Here is a 21,589-nt window from a genome sequence, read left to right as displayed (position 1 = left end):
CCGAAGCCTTTTTGTGTATCGGCGCGGGTGTGGGAGGGGGTATAGTACTCACGACCCTCTGCGCCGGGGTGATGTCCTCCACATCTGAGTCGTCGGCCTCGGAAGCACGGACGAGGTCGTCGTCATCTTCTTTGATGTTCTGCTGTCCCGGAGCTTCGACGTCGTCCCCGAAGATGTCGACTGGAGCGGAGGTTGAGGAGTGCGCCATGTTGCGTCTGGCCCTTCGATCTCGAATAGTCTTTTTCGATCTAAAAGACTTGCAGGTGGGACAGTCTCGAGCCTTGTGTTCAGGGGAGAGGCAGAGGCTGCACACCTCATGAAGATCGGTGTGAGGGAATTTGGACCCACATCGAGGGCACTTCTTGAAAGGAGTTCTTTCCATCAGCCGAGACCGGAGCCGGGATAGGCCCGAAGGCCGCCGTAGACGACCGGAATCGAAGAAGTGTCGAAGAGAAGGTGATTAAGATGATTTATCATCTTAAGAATCTCGATGAGCGAGGATTTTGCGTCGATCGTTGAACTGGAAAAGTTCGGAACCGGAGCGCGAAGTATTACATCCGAGCCCGATGGCGGGAAAAAACAATCTGAGGATGGAGCTGAAGCCCATGCGCAATACGAACCAAAGGAGGAGTGACCGACCTCGTGACTTCCAAAGACTTTCCAAGAGGAAAAACAAACTGCAAACATCCGGGCCCAAAACCAGATGCCGATCTATGCACAGTGTATAATCTGCAGCTCATATGCCTCGAACATATAGTTTTAAGGACAGCTTGACCTACAGACGCTTGTTGCTTTGCTTGCACGTCAACACAATAGTGTTTAGTGAAGGTGTGTATTGTAAACCATGTGGCTGCCTTACAAATATCTTCTAAGGGAATGTTTCCTAAGAATGCTATGGAAGCCCCTATTTTGCGTGTGGAATGCGCTCTAGGGGGAACCGTTAGTGTACGTTTAGCCTTGTGGTAGCATATTTGGATGCATTTAACTATCCACCTAACTATCCCAGATTTGGAAATGGGGCTGCCTTTATGTGGTGGTGAGTAAGCAACAAACAATTGTTTTGCGGAATGATTTGGTTCTGTCAATGTAGTACATAAGGGCTCTTTTGACGTCTAAGGTATGAAGAGCTCTTTCAGCTACCGAGTTGGGATTTGGGAAGAACACTGGTAGCTCTACTGATTGGTTAAGATGGAACGGAGATATGACTTTTGGAAGGAATTTCGGGTTTGTTCTAAGAACCACTTTGTTACGGTGTAATTGTAAGAATGGTTCTTGTATGGTTAAAGCCTGGATTTCAGTCACCCACCTGAGGGATGTGATAGCGATAAGGCAAGCTACTTTCCATGTAAGGAACTGTAATTCGCATTTATGCAGAGGTTCAAATGGGGGTCCCATGAGTCTTGTAAGAACAATGTTTAGATTCCACACTGGAGAGGGTGGTAATCTGGGAGGAATAATTCTTTTTAGTCCTTCCATGAAGGCTTTGATCGCAGGCACTCTAAAGAGTGACAAGTGTTGTCTATTTTGTAAGTAGGCTGCTAACGCTGCTAGGTGGAGACGTATGGATGAGTATGCCAAATTACATCTTTGCAAGTGTAGCAGGTAGCAAATGATGTTCTGCATGGATGCATCCAGTGGGCGTATATCATTGTTATTGCAGTAAATGGCAAATCTTTTCCATTTTTCAGCGTAGCAGGCTCTAGTGGTAGGTCGTCTGGCCTCCCTTATAATATTCATGCAGTCTGGTGGTAAGTTGAGATAACCAAACTCTAAGACTTCAGGAGCCAGATTGCCAGGTTCAGTTGACCTGGATCTGGGTGTCTGATTTCTCCACGGTTCTGGGTTAATAAGGACGGGGAGAGATGCAGTTTTTGGAGGGGCACTAGCGAGAGTTCCAGTAGTGTTGGGAACCAAGGTTGGCGTGCCCATGTGGGAGCTACTAAGATCAGTTTGAGAGACTGTTGCCTGAGCTTGCGTACCACTAATGGAATGAGTGGGAGAGGCGGAAAAGCGTACGCAAATCTGCCTGTCCAGTTCATCCATATTGCATTGCCCTTTGACTCCGGGTGGGGAAACCTGCCGGCGAAGGTTGGGCATTTTGCGTCTTCGTGTGTGGCGAACAGATCTATGTCTGGTTGGCCCCATTGTTGGGAAAGGGGTATTAGAACTTGGGGATGTAGTTCCCATTCGTGGCTTTGTTGAGTCTGTCGACTTAAGAGATCGGCAATCTGATTGGGAACCCCTGGAAGGTGCTCTGCAAGTAGGTATATTTTCTGGGGAATTGCCCATCTCCAAATGTTCTGTGCGAGCTGGGACAGCTGGAGAGAATGTGTGCCTCCTTGTTTCTGTATGTAATACATGTTTGTCATGTTGTCTGTCCGAATGAGGACAGTTTTGTTTTGGAGATGTATTTGGAATGATTTTAGTGCTAGGAACACTGCTAGCAGCTCCAGGTAATTGATATGGAGCATTTTTTTTTGAGTGGTCCATTTGCCCTGAGTGGTGTGGCCGAGGAGGTGGGCTCCCCTTCCCGTGAGCGATGCGTCCGTTGTCAGCACTATCTGTGGAAGAGGCTCTAGGAACGGCCGCCCCTTGGAGAGGTTTGTTATGTTCCACCATTTGAGAGAGCGATGTGTGCGGCTGTCCACCAACACCAGATCCGTAAGTTGTCCACGAGCCTGGTTCCACTGACGTGCTAGACATTCTTGCAAGGGACGCATTTGAAGTCTTGCATAAGGCACAATGAAGATGCATGATGCCATCATGCCTATGAGTTGCATGAACACTCTTGCTGGAAGAGAGTGTTGGGTTTGGAATTTTGCAATAAGAGCTTGCATATTGGCTATCCTGACTGGATTGGGATATGCTCGGGCTGTGGAGGTGTTTATTGTAGCTCCCAGATACTGATGTATGTGAGCAGGTTGGAGGTGAGATTTGGGATAGTTTATTGTGAATCCCAAGTTGTGTTAAGTTTGGATAGTTTGGGGAGTGTGTAGGACACACTTGTTGAATTACATGGCTTTTATTAGCCAGTCGTCTAGATACGGGAAGACATGGATTTGTTGTCGTCTGAGATGTGCTGCTACTACTGCTAGGCATTTTGTGAATACTCTGGGTGCGGTTGTTACCCCGAATGGGAGGACTGCAAACTGGTAGTGTTGTCCGCCCACCACAAACCTTAAATACTTCCTGTGGGCAGGATGTATGGGAATGTGGAAGTAGGCGCCCTTGAGATCTAGTGTGGTAAGGAAATCGCCTTGTTGCAGTAGAGGGAGCACTTGTTGAAGAGTGATCATATGGAAATGATCTGAATTGATATACAGATTTAGGGGTCTGAGGTCGAGTATTGGTCTTAGAGTCCCGTCCTTTTTGGGGATTAGGAAGTAGAGTGAATATACCCCTGATGTTGTAAGGGAACTGGTTCTATTGCGTGCTTTTGAAGAAATGAGAGTGTAAGATGATCTTGTGACATGGGACGCTGTTTGGGTGGTATATGCGGGGGGGTAGTTGTGAGTTCCAGGCAGTAACCATAATGGATAATTTGTCTTACCCACTTGTCTGTTGTGATGGAGTTCTAGACAGGTAGGAACTGTGTTAATCTTCCCCCGACCGGAGTTGAATGGTCTGGGGGGAGTGGAGGAAAGTCACTGTTTTGTGGCAGGGGAGGTGCGAGTGTTATTATTACCTCAACCTCGCCCTTTGTTGTTGTTTCCTCTGTATCCACCTCTAAAATATCCTATACTGGGGGATGTGTGTGTGGCGGTTTTAAATGTAGAGGAGGTGTCCGTTCCAATATTTTTGGAGGCTCCTCTATAGAAGGAGCGCCGAAAGGACCCACGTGGTTGGGGAGATTATAATGCTCCCATGGACTTAGCCGTCTGTGTCTTTTTTCATTTTTTCCAGTGCAGAGTCTACTGCTGGCCCAAAGAGCTGTTCCGGATTGAATGGTTGACTAAGTATGGTAGTTTGTACCTCTGGCTTAAAGCCTGAGATGCGTAGCATTGCTCTAGAGGCGGTGTCTGCGGCGTCAAGTGCACATTTAATTGCTGCATTTGAAATGAGCTTTCCCTCCTGAATGAGGTCATTTGCCTCGGTTTGTATTGGTCTGGTAGATATTGCAAGAGTCTCTAATTGATCGCAGTGGGCCCGATCATAGCGTGCTAGTAGGGCTTGAGTGTTGGCAATTCGCCAGTGATTAGCGGCTTGTGCTGCTACTCTTTTGCCAGAGGCTTCTAATAGTTTGGATTCTTTGTCTGGGGGTTGTGTGTCTCCTGTGGTTTGTGAGTTGGCGTGTTTCCGCGCATTGGAAACGACTAAAGAATCCAAAGGGAGTTGGCCCTTGATGTAGTTAGGGTCTTCAGGAGCAGGCCTATATTTCTTTTCAATTTGTGGGTTGAGAACTCTGGCACGAACGGGGTATTTAAAGACTTCGGAGGCGTGTTTTATGACACCTTTAATCATTGGCAGGATTTGTACAGACTTTTGAGACTGTTCGAAAGTGTCTAATAAGAAGTCTTCCTCTGGTGCGTCTGAGTGCATTGTGACGCCGTGGTATATTGCTGCTCTATTTAATAATTGTCCAAACCCCAGGTGATCGTCAGGAGGCGATGGTTTTGAGGGATATGACTGAGGGTCAGGCATTTCTGGTAAGGGGAATGCTCAATCATCCAGCGGTGTGGTGTCTGGATCCGTAAACGGATAATTAGGATCACCCCCACCCCCTAGGTCATCATAATCATCCTGTGGTGGTGGTGTATAAGATGGAGAGGGTATATGTAATGGTGGTGTAGGCAGAGGGGGTCGGATAGGAGGCAGTATAGGAGAGGAAGGAGGGATAGGGGAAGTAGAAGAGTCCTTCCTATTTACAGGATCTGGGGCAGGTGGGGTGTCCAGCTTCCGTTTTTTGCATGGCACCGCGGTGACATGTCCAGTCTTGGGGTTGATATAGATCTTTTTCTGCCTTGGATCTGGATGAAAAAGTTCTTGTTCTTCAGGAACAGTCTTTGGTACCGATTTTTTGGGTTCCGATCGAGGTTTTGGTTGATCGGTAGCATGTTTGGCTTTAGGCGTATGAGAGTCCTTAGCCGGAGATATCGGGACCGACGATGGTTCCGGTGCCGATGTGATTTTCGGAGCCGAAGGTGTATCTGTGGGCTTGGGAGCCTTCGGTGCCGGTGTCTCTATTGGCCTTGGTGGTTTCGGTGCCGAGGGCTTCGGAGCCGATTTCAGTGCCGAGTAGTCTTTTGTCTTCAGTGCCGGTTGGACAATTACATGCGGTTTGCTCGGTCCCGAGCTACCGGAAGGCTTATGTTTCTTCGGAGCCGAGCCCTGAGGCGGGGCTTCTGAAGGATGTTTTCGGTCTCGACTGGGGCCAGCAGGCGAAGTCTTGACCAATGCCTTTGGTTTTGGTGGGGTTGGGGCAGAGGCAGTGGTACTCACACGTTGCCCAGGAGTGATGGGGTCGTCTGAGTCGTCTGCTTCGGAAATTATTTGCAGATCCTCGGAATCTTCTTCCGGGACAGCTGGGCCTTCATCAAAGATGTCCTCTGGTTCCGGAGCTGGTCTCTGTGCCATGATGTGGTGTCAAGCCCTTCGATCCCGAATGGTCTTTTTGGATCGAAATGCTGCGCAGGCTGGACAGCTGGACTCGTCGTGTTCCGGTGATAGGCACAGGTTGCAGACTTTGTGGTGGTCACTGTGCGGAAATTTTGCTCCACACTGGGGGCATTTTTTGAACGGAGTCCTTTCCATGAGCCGTAGGCCTCACGGCGTGGATAGGCCCAGCAAGCCGCGTCGACGTTCGGAATCGAGCCGATGTAGTCGATGTCGAGGATGAAGGTGTTTCGATGTTTTGTTGTAAAATTTTTCGCTTCGAGAAGCTTGGAATTGATATTTCCAACCGGAGCGGAAAAGTTGCATCCAAACCCAATTGCGGAAAAAAACAATCTGAGGATGGAGTCGCTGCCCATGCGCACTGTCGTCCAAGGGAGGAGTCACCTATCTCGTGACCAAAGACTTCTTCCGAAGACAACAACAACCTGCAAGCATCCGAGCCCAACACCAGATGGCGATCTACTATCCTAAGTGTGCGATCTGCAGCTCATATGCCTCGAACATAGTGTTATCGGTTTTGAGGTAAGTATTTGGTAGTGGGAGTTGAGGTTCTGGGGGTATACTCAGGGGTCCCCCAGGGTCAAGGATGCACTCTAGTTACACCCTCAGCGGTACTAGGGCGGGCGGGTGCAGAGTGCTGAGGCCCAATGTTATCCAATGGGGGATAGTGAGCCTCCTGTTGGTGGCTGCTGGCAAGCAGGCCAATTGGTTGTGGGAGCAAAGCTCCTGGACTTTAGCTCAGGGCAAATGGGGAAACAAAGGAGCACCAAAGGTGCACCCTCAGCAGCACTAGGGTGGCCAGGTGCAGTGTGCTGTTTCGACATTGAGCGTCCTGTTTTCAATGAGGAACCTCCGGTTTGTAAAGGCAGTGGAGGCTTGGGGACGAAGGTCTACTGGGTGCGACCATCACTTTGAGGGGTGAGTTGGGAATTTAAGGTTTGGTTAGACACCGTCGGTTTGGGGCACACAAGGCCATGGGGCGTCGGGTGCAGGGGTGCCTTTTGGGGTCGGATCTTCTAACCAGCTTCTGGTCGCAGTTGGGGGGACCTTCTGGATTTAGGCTGCAAGCGTTGGCTCGAGGCAGGTCAGGGGTTGCCGTATCTCGTGTTAGGATCGCCGGGATTACCTCTATGTTGTTTTCCCACTCGAGCTCGGGCCGTGGACGGTGGGTGTAGAGTGGGGCCGATTTGCGGTGTACGGCTGGAGTCAGAGGTTGCAGATGAACAAATCCGGTGTTCACGGGAGACAAAGTCTTTGTAATTGAAGGCAGATAAGTCCTCCGGGGTTTTCGAAGTTGCTGGCTGCAGGACACAAGAGATTTCGCAGGAGCAGGTTTGATGGGGAGACAGGCCAGTAGGGTTGGGGCCAAGTCAGTGGGCGTCTTCCTCTTGTTATCTGCAGCACGGCTGTTCGGTCCTTCTTCTTCTTCTTGTAGTTTTTTTGTCTGAGGAAGCAAGGTTCAGGGGTGCCTATAAATACTAGATTTAGGGGTGTTACAGGTAGGTAAAAGGCAGGGACCAATGGGTTCCTTCCCTGGGGTGAGTACACTCCCTATTATGCTACCCTCCTATGGGAGGGGGGCATGAGCCTGTCCCTGTTTGGCTGACTCCCCCCAGCTGCAAGAAGGCGGGGACTGGGAGTTGAGCTTCACCTCGCCTCCCCACCTGAGGGGTGGAGTTGGCAGAGGTGGGCACACCTCTCTTCCTCACTTGTTTTTTCCACCGGTTCTCCAGCCCCAAAGTGGGGGGTCAGAACCAGTGGGGACCAGTTGCTGAAAGCAGCATGTGTCCCGGGGAAGCGCACAAAGGCAGCAAGCCTTTGAAGCTTCCCCTTCATGAACCCTGCCCATCCTGGGGGAGGAGGCTTGGCACCTCGTCCCAGGATGTGCATTGTTTCAGGCCCCAGAGAGCAGCAGCCTCTCGACCCAGGGGTCCAGAAAAAAGTCTGGTGGTGGCAGCTGAAAGCAGCCACTCAGCCTGGACACTAGTGGTGGGTTAGTTTTCAGGGGCCATCTCTAAGATGCTCACTGTGTGCATTTTTCATTAAATCCCACACTGGCATCAGTGTGGGTTTAATGTGCTGAGAAGTTTGATACCAAACTTATCAGTTTTCAGTGTAGCCATTATGATGCTGTGGAGTGCGTAATGACAAACTCCCAGCACCATATATTCTTAATGGCAGCACTGCACTTACAATGTCTAAGAATGGCCTTAGACACTGTAGGGGTACAGGACTCATGCACCTGTACCATCACCACTGGAATTGTGCACCCAGCTAGAGGGGTGACTGACCTATGCCAGGGCAGTGGGTTGTAGGCATGGCACACAGGGATGTGTGCCATGTCGACTATTCACTTTGTTTTGCACCAAAACACGCAGGCTGCAAAAGCAGTGTGTGTGGGTAAAGGTGCAGGGCCTCTAAGGGTGGTACAGTAAGTGCTACAGCCCTTAGAGGTCTTCCCTGGTCACAGCGCCCTGGGTACCTGTGGTACCATTTACCATGGGCTGACCTGTGGCCAGAGGTGCCAATTCGGTTAGTTTTGGGGAAAGAACACAGGCCCTGGGAACCTGATTGGCACTGACCCAGGGACAATCAAGTAAAAGTGCAGCAGTAGTCTGGCAAAAATTGGGGGGTGGTCCTGCAACAGAAACTCACTTTCCTACAGTATCCCCTCAAGAGATGTTGTGAGAATGCAATCACTGATCAGCATGTATGTGGCAAAAGATGAATGCATGATACGTGCTTCAGGGTTGGGAAATATTGCCAACGTAAAGAAAGGTATCCATGCAAAAGAACACAAGTAACATGGAATGTAAGGACCTTAACAGATTCCCTAAGAGATATAGAGTGCATTTGTAATTTAAAAGGCACAAGATAGTTGCAATGCTCCAAGATACTCACCTACTTAGTGCCAAAGTGGACAATCTGAGGAAAAATGGGAAGGGTGCATGCTCACTGCCAGCTATTCATATTATGCTAGAAGAATACTGACACAGGTAACTGCAGGGGTTCTCTTTAAGCAGAATAACATACTAGCAGATCCCGCAGGGCAGGTACTTTACTGTGCATGGTCGTCTAGATGGAATTGAGACTTGTCTGGATAACATGTATGCCGCGAATATTACCTCTGTGCTCAGGAGGGCATCCCCATTCTAGGGTACAAGGTTTATCTGGTATGGGGATGTAATGGTCTTAAACTGGCAGTTGAATAAATTTATCCCTAAGCGGGGTGTGAAATTTTACATAGACGTGATATATAGCTAATTTACTGATTGAATTTTACTTAATAGATGTCTGGAGTGATCAACAACCAACTGAGAAAGTATATTTGTTTTTCTCCGGTGTTCACAACAGTCACAGAAAAATAGACCACTTGGGTGAAATTGACTCTTCTAAAGCGCCGTTCTTTGGTGGGGTGAGGCTGAGATTACTGCATTTACTTTTCATTTATGCTGCGACGCAACTACAGCTCTGACACAACTACAGCACGCAGTGCAATGGTTTTAGGACAGTAATAATTAGAAGAAGATCCTCCTAGCTGGCACATATGAACATTTCACACTACCTGAGGCCATCGGGATGGGACCAGGGATGCCACAAGTTCCCCCATGCCTCATACAACAGATAGGGGTGGTTTGGTGAAGAGTGGTGAGCACTGTATTAAGGAGATTTCAGTTTGCATATGATATGCTGTTATGGTCCATTGGGCCTTTACTCAACATGACTAAAGACTAGCTAGAGGGTGGCTGACTTGTTTTTGAACCAAAGGTTTGTGTCCTTTGAGCAAACCAAGGAAACGTTTGAGCTGGGTACAGGAAAGTTTTTGCAAGAACAGAGAATGGCCCATACTGCCAGGAAGATATGGAATTCATTCCCAGAAACCTCATCGGAGCATAATGTTATGAAACAAATCTTTGGCTTGGCTGGGAGAAGAGGCCTTATAATGCAACTTTATGCTGCATTGGTACTGGATGGGAAAACCCTGAAGGTGGGAAATATAAAGGGGGAACAAGCTGTACTGGTACCTTGGGCGTGAAGATCTTAAGAGGGTCTTCGTAAGACTGGTATTGTGCTGTAAATGGTATAATGGTTTAATTGATATAGTTGATATAAGTATGCTCTGTAACTGGCAAAATGTGTTATTGGATGTTGTTGATAAAAACGAATAAACAGAATTTATTTTTAAAAAAAATACTTTTATTACAATTTTGGCATTTCTCAGACGTTTGTTGTTTGTGCAGGAATATAAAGATTTTACTATCTTCAGCACAGGCTGTAAACTATTTAAAGGCGAGGGGCATCAAAAGAGGGTAGGGTATAGGGCCCATCCATCATTGCACCAATTCAGGCAGTCCAGCTCAAGGTATTAAAAAATGCAAACTAAAAACCCTGCTACTACCCATTTATAAAAAAGGATCACATTGATGCTAAAAACCACCAAAAGCTGAGCTGGCAACCCCAGTTGCCTAACATACGATATAAATACATGTCCTGCAAAGAGGACACATTTTCTTAATTCTGTATGGTAAACGGTCAGTTACCTATTCTTCAGCTTAAATAAAAGAGTAATGCAATTTAACAAACGCAGTGAATTCTCTAATTCAATTGCAATGACAAAAGACAATCACCCACCTCTTTGAATAATTTCACAGGAGCAGCTGGCATCTTCTCTTCTTCCAGGTAGGAAACCCAGTTCCATACTTTCCTTTTTGCAGGAGCAACTGGGAAACATAAAAATAGAGAACGAAAAAGAGAGAGAGAAAAAGCAGCGATAGAGACGTTAATATAGTAGAAGGTTACAAAGGGAAAATTTGCAGAGTGAAGGTCTTCTAGATTCACATGCTATGCATTATTTCGGCATTTAATAATTGGGTAAAGCAACTTTCCCTAATTTCAGGTCTAACCTACAGACAGTTACCACTATATAGCAAGCGGTCATATCGGCATACCCCATACATCCACAGAACATACATATATACGTACCATCACAGAAAGAGGTATTTGGGCTTCTCCTTTAAGCCATTGGATCCTGTGCTTCAACTGCCAGTAATTAACTAATATGGTTGCCCATTAATGCTGGTATGACCCGACAACATTTTGCTTATGTAATTATCTTTAAAAAAGGAGTCCACTCACGCAATGGCTTTGATTCGTTTTTTTGTCTTTTTTTCAGGGAGCGGCTGCTCTTTCAATCTTCTTTCCTGGTGCTGTCAAATTAGTCCCCTGTCTCCCCCAGGCTTCAGCACTGAACCTGCTCCAGCTGCTCCACCAGAAGTTCATATCCCACATTTTCTTTTTACTTTTTATTTTTTCTGCAAGGAACTGAGAGCTGCAAAGTGCTACCAGGTAGCTGTTTTCACTCTTTTTAGGCACTCTAGTGCATTTAAGTTTTTCCTTTTAGTTTACTGTTCCAACATGGCTGTCGCCAATACTGAAACGATGTACAAAAATAACAAGCATTTGCAATGTAATTGGTCTCGCATTTTTGAGAGTTAGAGATATTGGCCTTGTAAATGACAATGTCTTTTAACAATATGTTATGGTTTCGAATGTAGTGGACGTTCCCGGAGTGTTGAATCAGCTCAATCCGGTTATGACGAAACCTGTTGAGAGTTTTAAACTGTCCATTATGCTTGTGACCCTAATCTGGAGACGATTCTTCAAAGACACCCATGCTGTTCGAGAGTTCAGATCGGCACATTCGAAGAGCAGTGCAACGGTTTTCCTCTTAACAGAAACAAAACGAACGTGAATAGTTTAAATGGTGCATACCACATACTGAATTTTCACTTGGCTCTTTACTAATAGTGTCAAAACCTCAAATATATATGTTATAAATTATTACTTTCATCAGGGTGAAACTCTGAGTCTACTCCGCTGAGACTTTAGCCTCTACACCAGGGCATACATTCTGAACTATCTAAGTAGCAGTGCAGAAATAGGTCCAGTACATATTGTTGGCTACGGACAACTTTATGTGCTACCTTCATTCTTGACGATGTTAATTTTCATGTTTATTTAGAGGCAATACATATGCTTAATAAGCAAACCTGTAAAATGAAAGTTCTTCCACAAACTGTGGACAAAAAAGGACTTCAAATGATCCACTTAGCTTGCAGTCTCGAATAAAAATACACACTAAGTACAATACCAGGAAAGAATAACATTTTAACCACATTAGATCTTCCACCAATAGTTAAATGTAGATTGTGCAGCCGAGATAATTCTTTTTTAGTTTGGATTATTAGGGGTTGAATATTATCCTCCACAATGTTTTCGATTTTAGCACTAATGCTTACCCCGCGATATGTTGCTTTATCAACAATCCTCATATCATTCATAGTGATTTTATTATTTATATCTGGGTTTTGCTGGTATTCAATTTATATCCAGAAATTCGACCGAAATCCAATGCTTCTAGCTCTATATGTTTCATTGTTTCGATGGGATCGCTTGTAACAATAGCTTTTCTAGAGCCATTTGTCTTGAATTTTCCCCATTAATTTTTAAAAACATCGATTCTATGTTTTCACATTTTATTTGGGGATACAATAAATCACGGAGAGCACTTAAATGGATCACTTTACCTAGAGAACGTGGGGGATGGTCATTACCAAACTTTAAACTATACTATTGGGCCACTGTACTAAAATATAGCAATAGTCTCCTAATGGAGAACTCAATGGGTCACAATACACCCACCCCGCAAGAACTTATTTTGGGTGAAGACAGTATTGGTTGTCTGTGGCGTCATATGAACGATGATTACTTTAAAAAAGTAAAATTTAAAACTATTTCTAGCATTTTCAAAGTATGGCGTAATATAAAAAAACTAATCGGCCTAGGTCGATATTCATACTATACCCCCGTACTTCAGAATGTGGATCTTCCAGAAATATTTCATGACATATATATACAGAGATGGGCTGAACTAGGTGTTAAACGCCTTGGTTGTTTCTTTTCTGATAGGGGAATAAAATCATTTGATGAATTAAAAATTGAGTTCCATTTGACAAATCAGAATTTTTTTAAATTTCTCCAGGTGAGAGATTTTTTAAGTAGGAAAATGGGTGGCCCCATCAAATTTCATCGGTGTGATATTATAGAAAAATTGAGACTAGTTAAGACCCCGAGAATCGGAGAGATATATGCAGAACTAAATGCTTTATTACCCGATGATATGAACAAACATCTGACGACATGGCAGATCAGACTGGGGGTTACATCTCAAACCCCTTGCGAGGCCTATGATATGTCATTAACTCATTTAATGTCTATGAAACTACAGGCACAATTTTTCAAAATATTTTTTTCACTTTATTACACTCCTGAAAAACTCGCAAAATGGGGGACGGGGAATGGAACGTTTTGTCCAAGATGTGCTCTTCCAGCAGCAGATATAAAGCATATGTTTGCTTCATGCCCTGTTTTAACCAAAGTTCTCTCTGAAATCTCGGAGTTTCTATCAAGGATTTTACATTGTAAGATTAACATTGCAAATACAGAAGTATTGTTGGGAGTTTCCAACAACGGTTGTTCTAGCGAGCAACACGGGCTGATATTTGTTGGTATGGCCATCTTCAGGATGTGTATCGCCTCAGCCTGGATAGATCCAATACCCCCATCATTCTTTGAATGGAGAGCTCGGCTATTGGCGACTTGCAGTCTGGAGGTCGCCATTTATAAGAATAAAGGGAGGGATAAGAGGAAGAGGGGAATGAAGATCTGGGCACCATTGATTGCCTGGACACAAGAAAACTGATTGTGGAAACTGGATATTGATATGTCGTATATCGCAAAATTCTGTTTGCCTTTCATGTCTTATTTTTTCTTTTTTTATGGACAAATAAGCTCTCTGTTGGTTAAATATACGAGTTACTTGTTCCCCGGGTGAGGGTGAGGGGGGGGGGGGGGGGGTGGGGGGCTAATGTGTTGTTTTGAAAAAAAAAAAAAAATTATTTTAAAAAATAAAAATAAAAAAAAAGAACAATACCAGGAATAACTATTTAACCACCTGGAAAACAAGAGCAATTTATGTTCTCTGCCTGATAAAAAGTTGACCTGCTGGGAGCTGCTAGAAAACACTGCTCAGTCTATTAAAGATAACAAAAGCCCTCATGTGTGACACTGCTGCTACCAGTGCAGGAAATGTGGGAGATCTATCTTGACCCGAGGATCTGGCAGCTATTACTTGGCAGAATTCGGACAAGCCCCAGGGAAATAAAATAACTTTGTTCCGATGCCAAATCCAAGACGCATTCAGCAACCCCACAATTTGTATGTTTTGAGTTGAGTGGGATAGGCCTCTTAATTTTGGTTGCAGCTGGGTTCAACACAAATGCCTCACTTAAACAGCCATCAACACTTGTTTTGTTTGAGTTTCCTCCTGGCTGGGTGCTGGCTGGAGCTAAACAACTTTATGACAGGAAACATAGATGCTTAGCTTGTTGTCACTTTGCAACTGCTTAAAAGAAAATATATGATTAGGAGGCAGGTCTTGCCACTGAAGGCTCAAGCAAAGTTCAAGCCTATGGCGCAGCTCAGGGTCCTTTTGGGCCCTTGACCCCAAAAAGTGATGAGTTTTCATGCAGTTTTTACCAACCACCCATACTGTACCCTCATGTGCCAAGAATTAAAAACAAAGCATAAACGTTTGATGTCAAAAATGAGAGAAAGAAATAGCTATGTAGAGGCTGAATTGTATAACATTGAACCAGAAAACCTGGAAACAATCATGGCTACCCCACTTGACAACATTGTGTGATTCTAGGCAAATATTTTATTTCACTGAGCCTCCTATTTCTTCGTGTTATGAGAGCACCTGCAAATACTTGAGTTCGGTAGTGTGCTGGACAAAAATATTTTGTTTTTGATTTGATGGACTACAATGTTGCTCCATGTTCACTAACAACATAGGCCGCATATCAGGTACACATGACAAATGACGTCCCTCTTAGTTAACTAACCTCTATGTTCATGTTCAAAAACTACCACTTTCAATAAATGCCCTTCTCAACCCAGGGTTACAATCAGATGTACTAAGGTGAAATGCTACTGCAGGTTGAAGAAATACAGACTCTTTGAAATAAAAAATAAAGTGTAGCAAATTTGTACACGAATTGTGTTGCATGATTTATTTGCCAACTATTTTCAGGGCTCAGCTCTTGCACAGACTCTTAGAACCAAGCAGACCTTTAGCTTGGAGCTGGACCATCTCTCCATGTAAATGTATTGGCACATCGACTGCTAACATGTTTAGATGAGTAATTTACACTAATAACTGCTGATGTAGCACTCACTAATAAATCTATATAACTTCCAAAAGGAACCCTTTCTAGCAACCATAGAATAAGGAAAAGACTTTAAAAAAATAGTAAGCTCTTAATGCAGGCTTTGCAATTTCCATACAGCTTCTTGATGATTCATAACTCACTAAACTATATTAAAAGGAATATAACTTGTGGCCTAGAGGTCACATCAGGGTTTCTCCAACAGAAGCTGTGACTCGCTTAGCTGTCTACAAAAATACAAGTCTTCGACCTGCCTGTTACACCCACATAAAGAGGGCTTACAGACTAAATAAAGACATACCGTGTAACAACTGAAGTAAAAGGGCCAGTCCTCATGTGAGGTTACGAATGAAGACAAGGCAGTACTAAGGAGGAACTAACAAGCCTATGAATGAATCAGAAGCCAGCATTTACTAAGGACAAGCCAATGACAAATATAGGCAGAGAGTGGACGGGGCTTCTATTCCATACTCCAATACAGTATGGCTAGCAGAGTAGCGCATGCGCTGCCCAAGCTCGACCTAAAAATGGCTAATGCGTCCTAAAGTATTGGTGCACATGCATCTCTACACACACGTTGTAGTGCATGCACAGATTGGCATCCATCCTATAAATTGTTTCAAGTTGGCTGCCATATACCCACGTTTTGGAACCTTCTATCCCATTTGTGCCTTCCTCTCCAAATGAACATCCACTCATTAGTGTTTTGTGAATGCATGTACTGATGGCCATGTTGCTGCCATGGATATGCCCTAAACAGATACATCTACCAAAAAGCAATGGCAAAGCAAATAGGTCTTGCCTCGTTTTGACAATGCTTTTTGCCGTGGCATCAGTATAAAGGCAGAACAAGCATTGGCATAGCCAATAGGTCTCGCCTTTGGGACCTTATAAGTATTTAGCCATGCAACAGTTGCATAACTAAATACTTAAAAAGGTCCCAAAAGCGAGACCTATTGGCTATGCCAAGCGGCCGTGCGCCCGCTAAAGTGATCGCGATCAAACATCAAAGCGGCCGTGCGACCGCGAAAGTGAAAGTAATCGCGGTAAAGCACGGCGAGCGCGCCCGCGCACATGCACTGTAGCTCTAGACTGGCCTGGTAGCACTTTTTGGAGCCCTCTCAATAAGTCGCGCCAGACCAGCGCATGCGCTGGGTCAGGCGAGACCTAAAGACCAGCGCATGCGCTGGGTCAGGCGAGACCTAAAAATGAGTGTTTGCCAATCCCAAACAGAATAAGTAGAAGAAAAAAAAATTTGTAAATGTGTATGTCCGCATGAGTCGCCTCGCTTATATCATGACACTTCTGTTGCCTAGCATAATGAGGTATACAAGCGCATATGCAACCAAGCATGCGCACACATACAGCATGGTGTGGATGATAAAGTAGCTATGGTGCAGGGGAGGGACAAACACAAGAAGAGGAAGGAAAGCAATTGGATAACAAGCACACAATTGAGGGTGCAAGAAATGCAACTAATGAGAAGCAATGTGCTGACCGAAAGCTTGGTATTGTCCACAAACCCTCTTCAACAATAGGCAGTAGAAGAAACCTAAAAAAGACAAAGTTACCTATTTCTCTCTTGCAAAGTGTAACCTCGCTTTCTGGTCTACGTTTTACTATCAATCTCGCTTTAGTTCCGCCTGTCCCACAAAGAACCGTTCTGAATTCTTTAAAGATCTTGTTTCCGGCCCGGAATCCTAGTGGGCCGAGGGGGAGAGGGAGAAGGCGCTCCAAGTCCAGGCGTCGTTCGCAGTCGGCGGGGGCCGCAGCCCGGGAGGGGTACATCTCTCGGGCACATACATCGGCGGACTGACATCAGGTTGACCAGGCAGTTACCCGACCTTGAACGTTCTTCATAGACCGGAGAAGCGCGTTAGCCGTACGGTCTCTCCGTGGGGCTCCACAGAAGGAGAGGAGGCCTTGTGACAATGGGCTGTGTTTTGGTGCTCCATTAGTTGGTGAGGGGTGGAACCTCCTGTTGGGGTCAGCCTGCTCTGCCTGCCGCGACAGGTACTTCATTGTTTTAGAGGTATAGGGTGTGGGGGGGGGGGGGGGCGTTGTTGGGTTGTGTTTTGGGGGGCGGGGGGGTCTTGGGGTTGTTGCACTGTCTACCTGGTTCCTGGACTCTCTTGTATTGTGTGGAGGATCCCTGCTACTGCCACTGGACTGTATAGGACCTATATGGCATAGGAATGCCTGCTAGTGCACGGGAGGCCTCGGGTCTTTTTAGAGTACTTAGTTGGAATGCGAGAGGGGCACTCGAAAAGATCAAAAGGGGGGTATCCTAAAATTAGCCAAGCGTGCCAGCGCAGACATATTAATGCTGCAGGAGACCCACCTTATGGGGACTACGGCCCTATGTTTTCAGCGCTTTGGATTTATACAGGTCTATCACTCCGGATTTGTGAGGGGCTCCAGAGGGTTTGCAATTTTATTACATCGTAGAGTTGCCTACACGCATGTCAAGACCTGGGGGGACCTTCACGGCAGGTATATATTTGTATAGGGCATTGTGGATAGGGAGATATTAGTTCTTTTTGCTGGGGACTGGCGGAGAAAATTATGACCCTGTGGGCAGATATACCGGAGGGCCTAGCGGTCGTCAGGGGGGATTGGAATGATGTGATGGAGGTGGCCAGGGATAGGTGGAGGCCCGGGGCTGTATCTGATACCCGCCTCCCCATTAAATTATGCTCCTTGGCGATGAGCTTGGATTGGGTGGACCCCTGGCGTAGGATGCATGGTAGTACACAGGGCTACACATATCTCTCGTCAGTTCATGGTTCCTTTTCCCGTCTGGATTATTTGTTTGTTCTACGGGCCTTCGACTGTAGGGTGACGGCAGCGGACATTCCGCTGGCGCCTATCAGTCTGGAACCTCCAGAAGGAGGATTACGGTGTCCAGATGGGCAATGCCATTGATCAGTATATGGCTGTTAATTTGGGTTCGGTCCCGGGGGCCGATACTCTTTGGGAGGCCTTGAAGCCCACTATTTTGGGGGTAGACCTCTCATATTGCGTTACGGACCGACGTCTGGGAAGAGAGGCACTGGTCCAGGTGGAAGCTATTGTTCTGGAGTTGGAGACACGCGGCAGGGAAGAGGGAGGTCGATTATCTCGACATCAGCTACTTCTGGCGCAGCAGGAATATTCTCGTATTCTTCTGGATGAAGCTAGTCAGGCCTTGCTGGCTACTCGTAGTAGGATTTACCAGTGGGGCAACAAATCTAGTAAAATGTTACATCGGCTGTGCCAGGGGTCGCTTCGCCCCCAGGTTCTCCCAGGTATCGTAGGGTCAGATGGGCTACCGTTATCTGGCGCTTTGGATATTGCATGCAGCTTTGCGGAATATTATGCTCAGTTATATACCCCCACGGAGTGCCTCCAGGTGGAAGTTATTGATCGTTTTTTAGACGATCTTCCGCCGAAGGCACTTCCAGATGAGCTACTGGAGAGACTTGAGGACCCACTTACTGATGAGGACCTGGAGGTGGCTCTAGGGGAGCTGAACTCGGGCAAGGCCCCTGGCCCCAATGGCTTTCCCTGCGAATTTTTTAAGAAATACTTTCGACAGCTGGGGCCCCACTACCGCAGGGTGGTGGAGGAGGCCAGGGACAGGGGATGTCTGCCAAGTGACTGGAGGCACGCCGAGATAGTGGTCTTCCACAAGCCCGGTAGACAGCCGGAATATCATGCCTCATATCGCCCTATCTCCCTCCTGAATGTGGAGGCTAAGATACTAGCCAAGGCATTGGCGAACCGCCTCCGCCCTCATATAGCTCTACTTGTGCACCCGGACCAGGCTGGGTTCATGCCCCAGCGTGCCACCCACCATAATATTCGGCAGGCTCATGTGGTGGTCGCGATGGTCCAGGGATTGTGGGAGAGGGCAGCGCTTCTGTTGGCAGATATGGACAGGGCCTTTGACTCACTGAGCTGGGTCTATTTATTTGCGCTTCTGCGGCGGCTGAATTTTGGTCAGCGTTTGTCCTATTTAACCTTGTTGTACACAGATTTGACGACCTCAGTGCAGGTGGCGGGTTTCACTTCTTCGGGCTTTTCAATTGGATGGGGCACCAGGCAGGCGTGTCCGCTCTCCCCGTATCTCTTTGCATTAGCAATGGAGCCCCTGGCTGCTTGGGTGCTGATTGACGCTCAGGTGTCTGGCTTTGAGTGGGCACATGGGCTTTCTGATCACATCGCCCTGTATGCAGACGATGCATTGTTTTTCCTGACCAATCTCGAACACACGGGCTCCCGACTGATGCGGATCATGCAGATCTTTGGGGAAACCTCAGGTCTATATATGAACCCTCGAAAGTCCACCCTGTGGGTATTAGGAGAGCGGGGTGAGCTTGGTCATTGGGCATCCTCGGTTCAGGTGGTGCATGGGGGCATGAAATATTTGGGGGTATTTTTGTCAGACTCTCCCACTACGTCTTGGGAGCGCAATATCGCACCTGTATGGGAGCGAGTGCGTGAGGATATCAAGACCTGGTCCCACATGCCCCTGTCTATATACGGCCGGTCCGCCATTTTTAAGATGGTAACGCTCCCGCGACTATTGTATCAATTGCAAAATCATCCCTACCGATTCCCCCGCGGTGGTTCCGGCAGGTGAATTCTGCCCTAGGTCAGTTTCTTTGGGATGGGGGAGGGGTGAGGGTGGCGGCTCGGATGTGCTTTCTATCTACGTATTGTGGGGAGCTGGCTACCTCCGATATTTGGTCCTATTATGTTGCGTTGCATCTCCTGGTTTTGAATGAGTGGTGGTATCGGGACAGAGTGGACCCAGCCTATGCCATGGAGCGGCGCTGCTTGGGGGATCGGTCCATACATATTCTCCTTTACTCTGCCCTGATGAGGCGTCCCCTGCAGTCGGCTACACGGATTGTGTTTCAGCTTTGGAGGCAGGCTCTGCGGAGAATGGGCTGGTGGAATAGGCTGACCCGGGAGACACCACTTTGGTTTCCCGCAGTTGCTGTCTCACTCCGGGTTTCGTGCTTGGGACAACATTGGGATTTCTACCCTGGGGAACGTCATGCGGGGCACGGTTCTAAAATCTTTTCAGGACATCCAGAAGGATTTCCAAATGCCCAAAACCCAATTCTTCAAATATATACAGTTTTCGACACGCGATATCCCCCATCTTGGAGGGTCTCGATTCTTTGCCGGAGTTTAGCCCCGTAGAGGCTAAGGTATTCATGGGAGACCTCTTAGACCATAAGATCTCTAAAATGTATCAATCTCTGGTTACGCATCGCTCCCCCTCCTTGCAGCGTCTGCATGAGGCATGGGAGGGTGATGTAGGTCAGATGGAGGAAGAGGACTGGACAGAGGCCTTGGCCACCCCACGTGGGGCGGCTATTGCTGTAAGCCAGCGGCTTATTCAATTCAAATATCTTCATATGGTCTATTTTACCAGGGTTAGGCTCTGGAGGGCGGGCTTGGTGGCTTCCACGGTGTGTCTTCGTCGTGGGCTTGAGGAAGGGACCCTGCTACACACTATCTGGCACTGCACAGCGCTCAAGCGATTTGGGAGGGGAGACATAGGGAGGGGGTTAGGGGGGGGTGCAGGTGGTGTCCTGGCCTGCCTTTCCGAGGTTCTGGGAAGGGAGCTTCCTAGTTCACCAAAACTTGTCCTCCTTCATGTGATGGAAGGGATCGGGGGTAATATTTATAAGTGCCACCTTATGCTCTTAGGCTTCACCTTAGCGAAGAGAGATACAGCTAGAGCCTGGAAGACGGTGGTGGCTCCCTCGGTTTCGATCTGGAAGAGAGGGTTGGACTTCTGCATGGGTCTTGAGATTCCCATCTTTGAAGCTAGGGGGTGCCCCCGTAAGCACTATAAAATCTGGAAGCGCTGGGCTGATTATCGCTGCTTGGAACTGGAACCGCCGCTGGAGGCCCGGACCAAAGATCTGGAGTGATCTGTGGGCCTTTTTTTTTTTGTTGTCTTTATTCTTTCATGGGTTGCCCTCATCTCCATGACAGGAGCCGACATTTTATCATTTGCCCTTTAAGTAGAGCAGTGGCAGTTTGGTTTAGAGATATGCTTTTCAGGAATGAGGAGACGGTGCATGGGGGGGTTGGGGGGGGGGGGGATGTTGTGGGTTTGCAGGGGTTCATTCTATATGTATCGCTTTTCAGATTCTCCTATCATAAATGAGTAAAATTATCAAAGTCGATATCTTTTGTATGGTACATGCGGCAGTTGTCTGGAATTCAGAGGTCTGCATTATATGTGTTATTTTGACGAATAAAAATTTGTTATAAAAAAAAAAAAAGATCTTGTTTCTTGAACGTAATGTGTTATGACTCTTCTTACATCAAGTGTGTAAGTAGGACCCTTCCACCCAATGTCTTTAGTTTTTGGAAAAAGGAGGGTAACTGTATAGACTGACATGCAAATTAGAGAGTACCTTTCGAAGAAAAGTTTTAACTAGTCCTCATAACCATGCTGCCGGTGTGTATCTGTAGGTAGGGCTTCTTGACCGTTAAGCAGAGAAGCTCATTGGTTTTGAAGTATACTTCGAGAGCAAATTCTCTTTGTGCATTCCATAAAACCTTTAATGGTTGGTACTGCCAAAAGTGTTTTTTTTTTAAGTTCCAAAGTCAGACAAGCATACCCTTTATAGAAGCGTCAAAGAGTTAAAGGTCCACTAACTACATCAATTATTTGA

General features: G+C 46.6%; 1 protein-coding gene across 5 annotated transcripts in view; it reads right to left on the bottom strand.

Moving 5' to 3' along the window:
- LOC146857102 (lethal(3)malignant brain tumor-like protein 4) overlaps nt 1–21,589 on the bottom strand; it is a 566,079-nt gene that overhangs the window by 337,787 nt on the left and 206,703 nt on the right. For all 5 annotated transcript variants that reach the window (XM_085647600.1, XM_085647602.1, XM_085647599.1 and 2 more), the window contains one exon: nt 10,246–10,334. In XM_085647600.1, coding sequence (XP_085503726.1) covers nt 10,246–10,334 — 89 coding nt within the window. The remainder of the gene's footprint in view (nt 1–10,245; nt 10,335–21,589) is intronic.

The sequence above is a fragment of the Triturus cristatus genome, chromosome 3_2 (assembly GCF_964204655.1).
Source record: "Triturus cristatus chromosome 3_2, aTriCri1.1, whole genome shotgun sequence".
NCBI lineage: Eukaryota > Metazoa > Chordata > Amphibia > Caudata > Salamandridae > Triturus > Triturus cristatus.
Note: the sequence above shows the minus strand (reverse complement) of the source record. Positions and strands in the feature narration are given on the sequence as shown.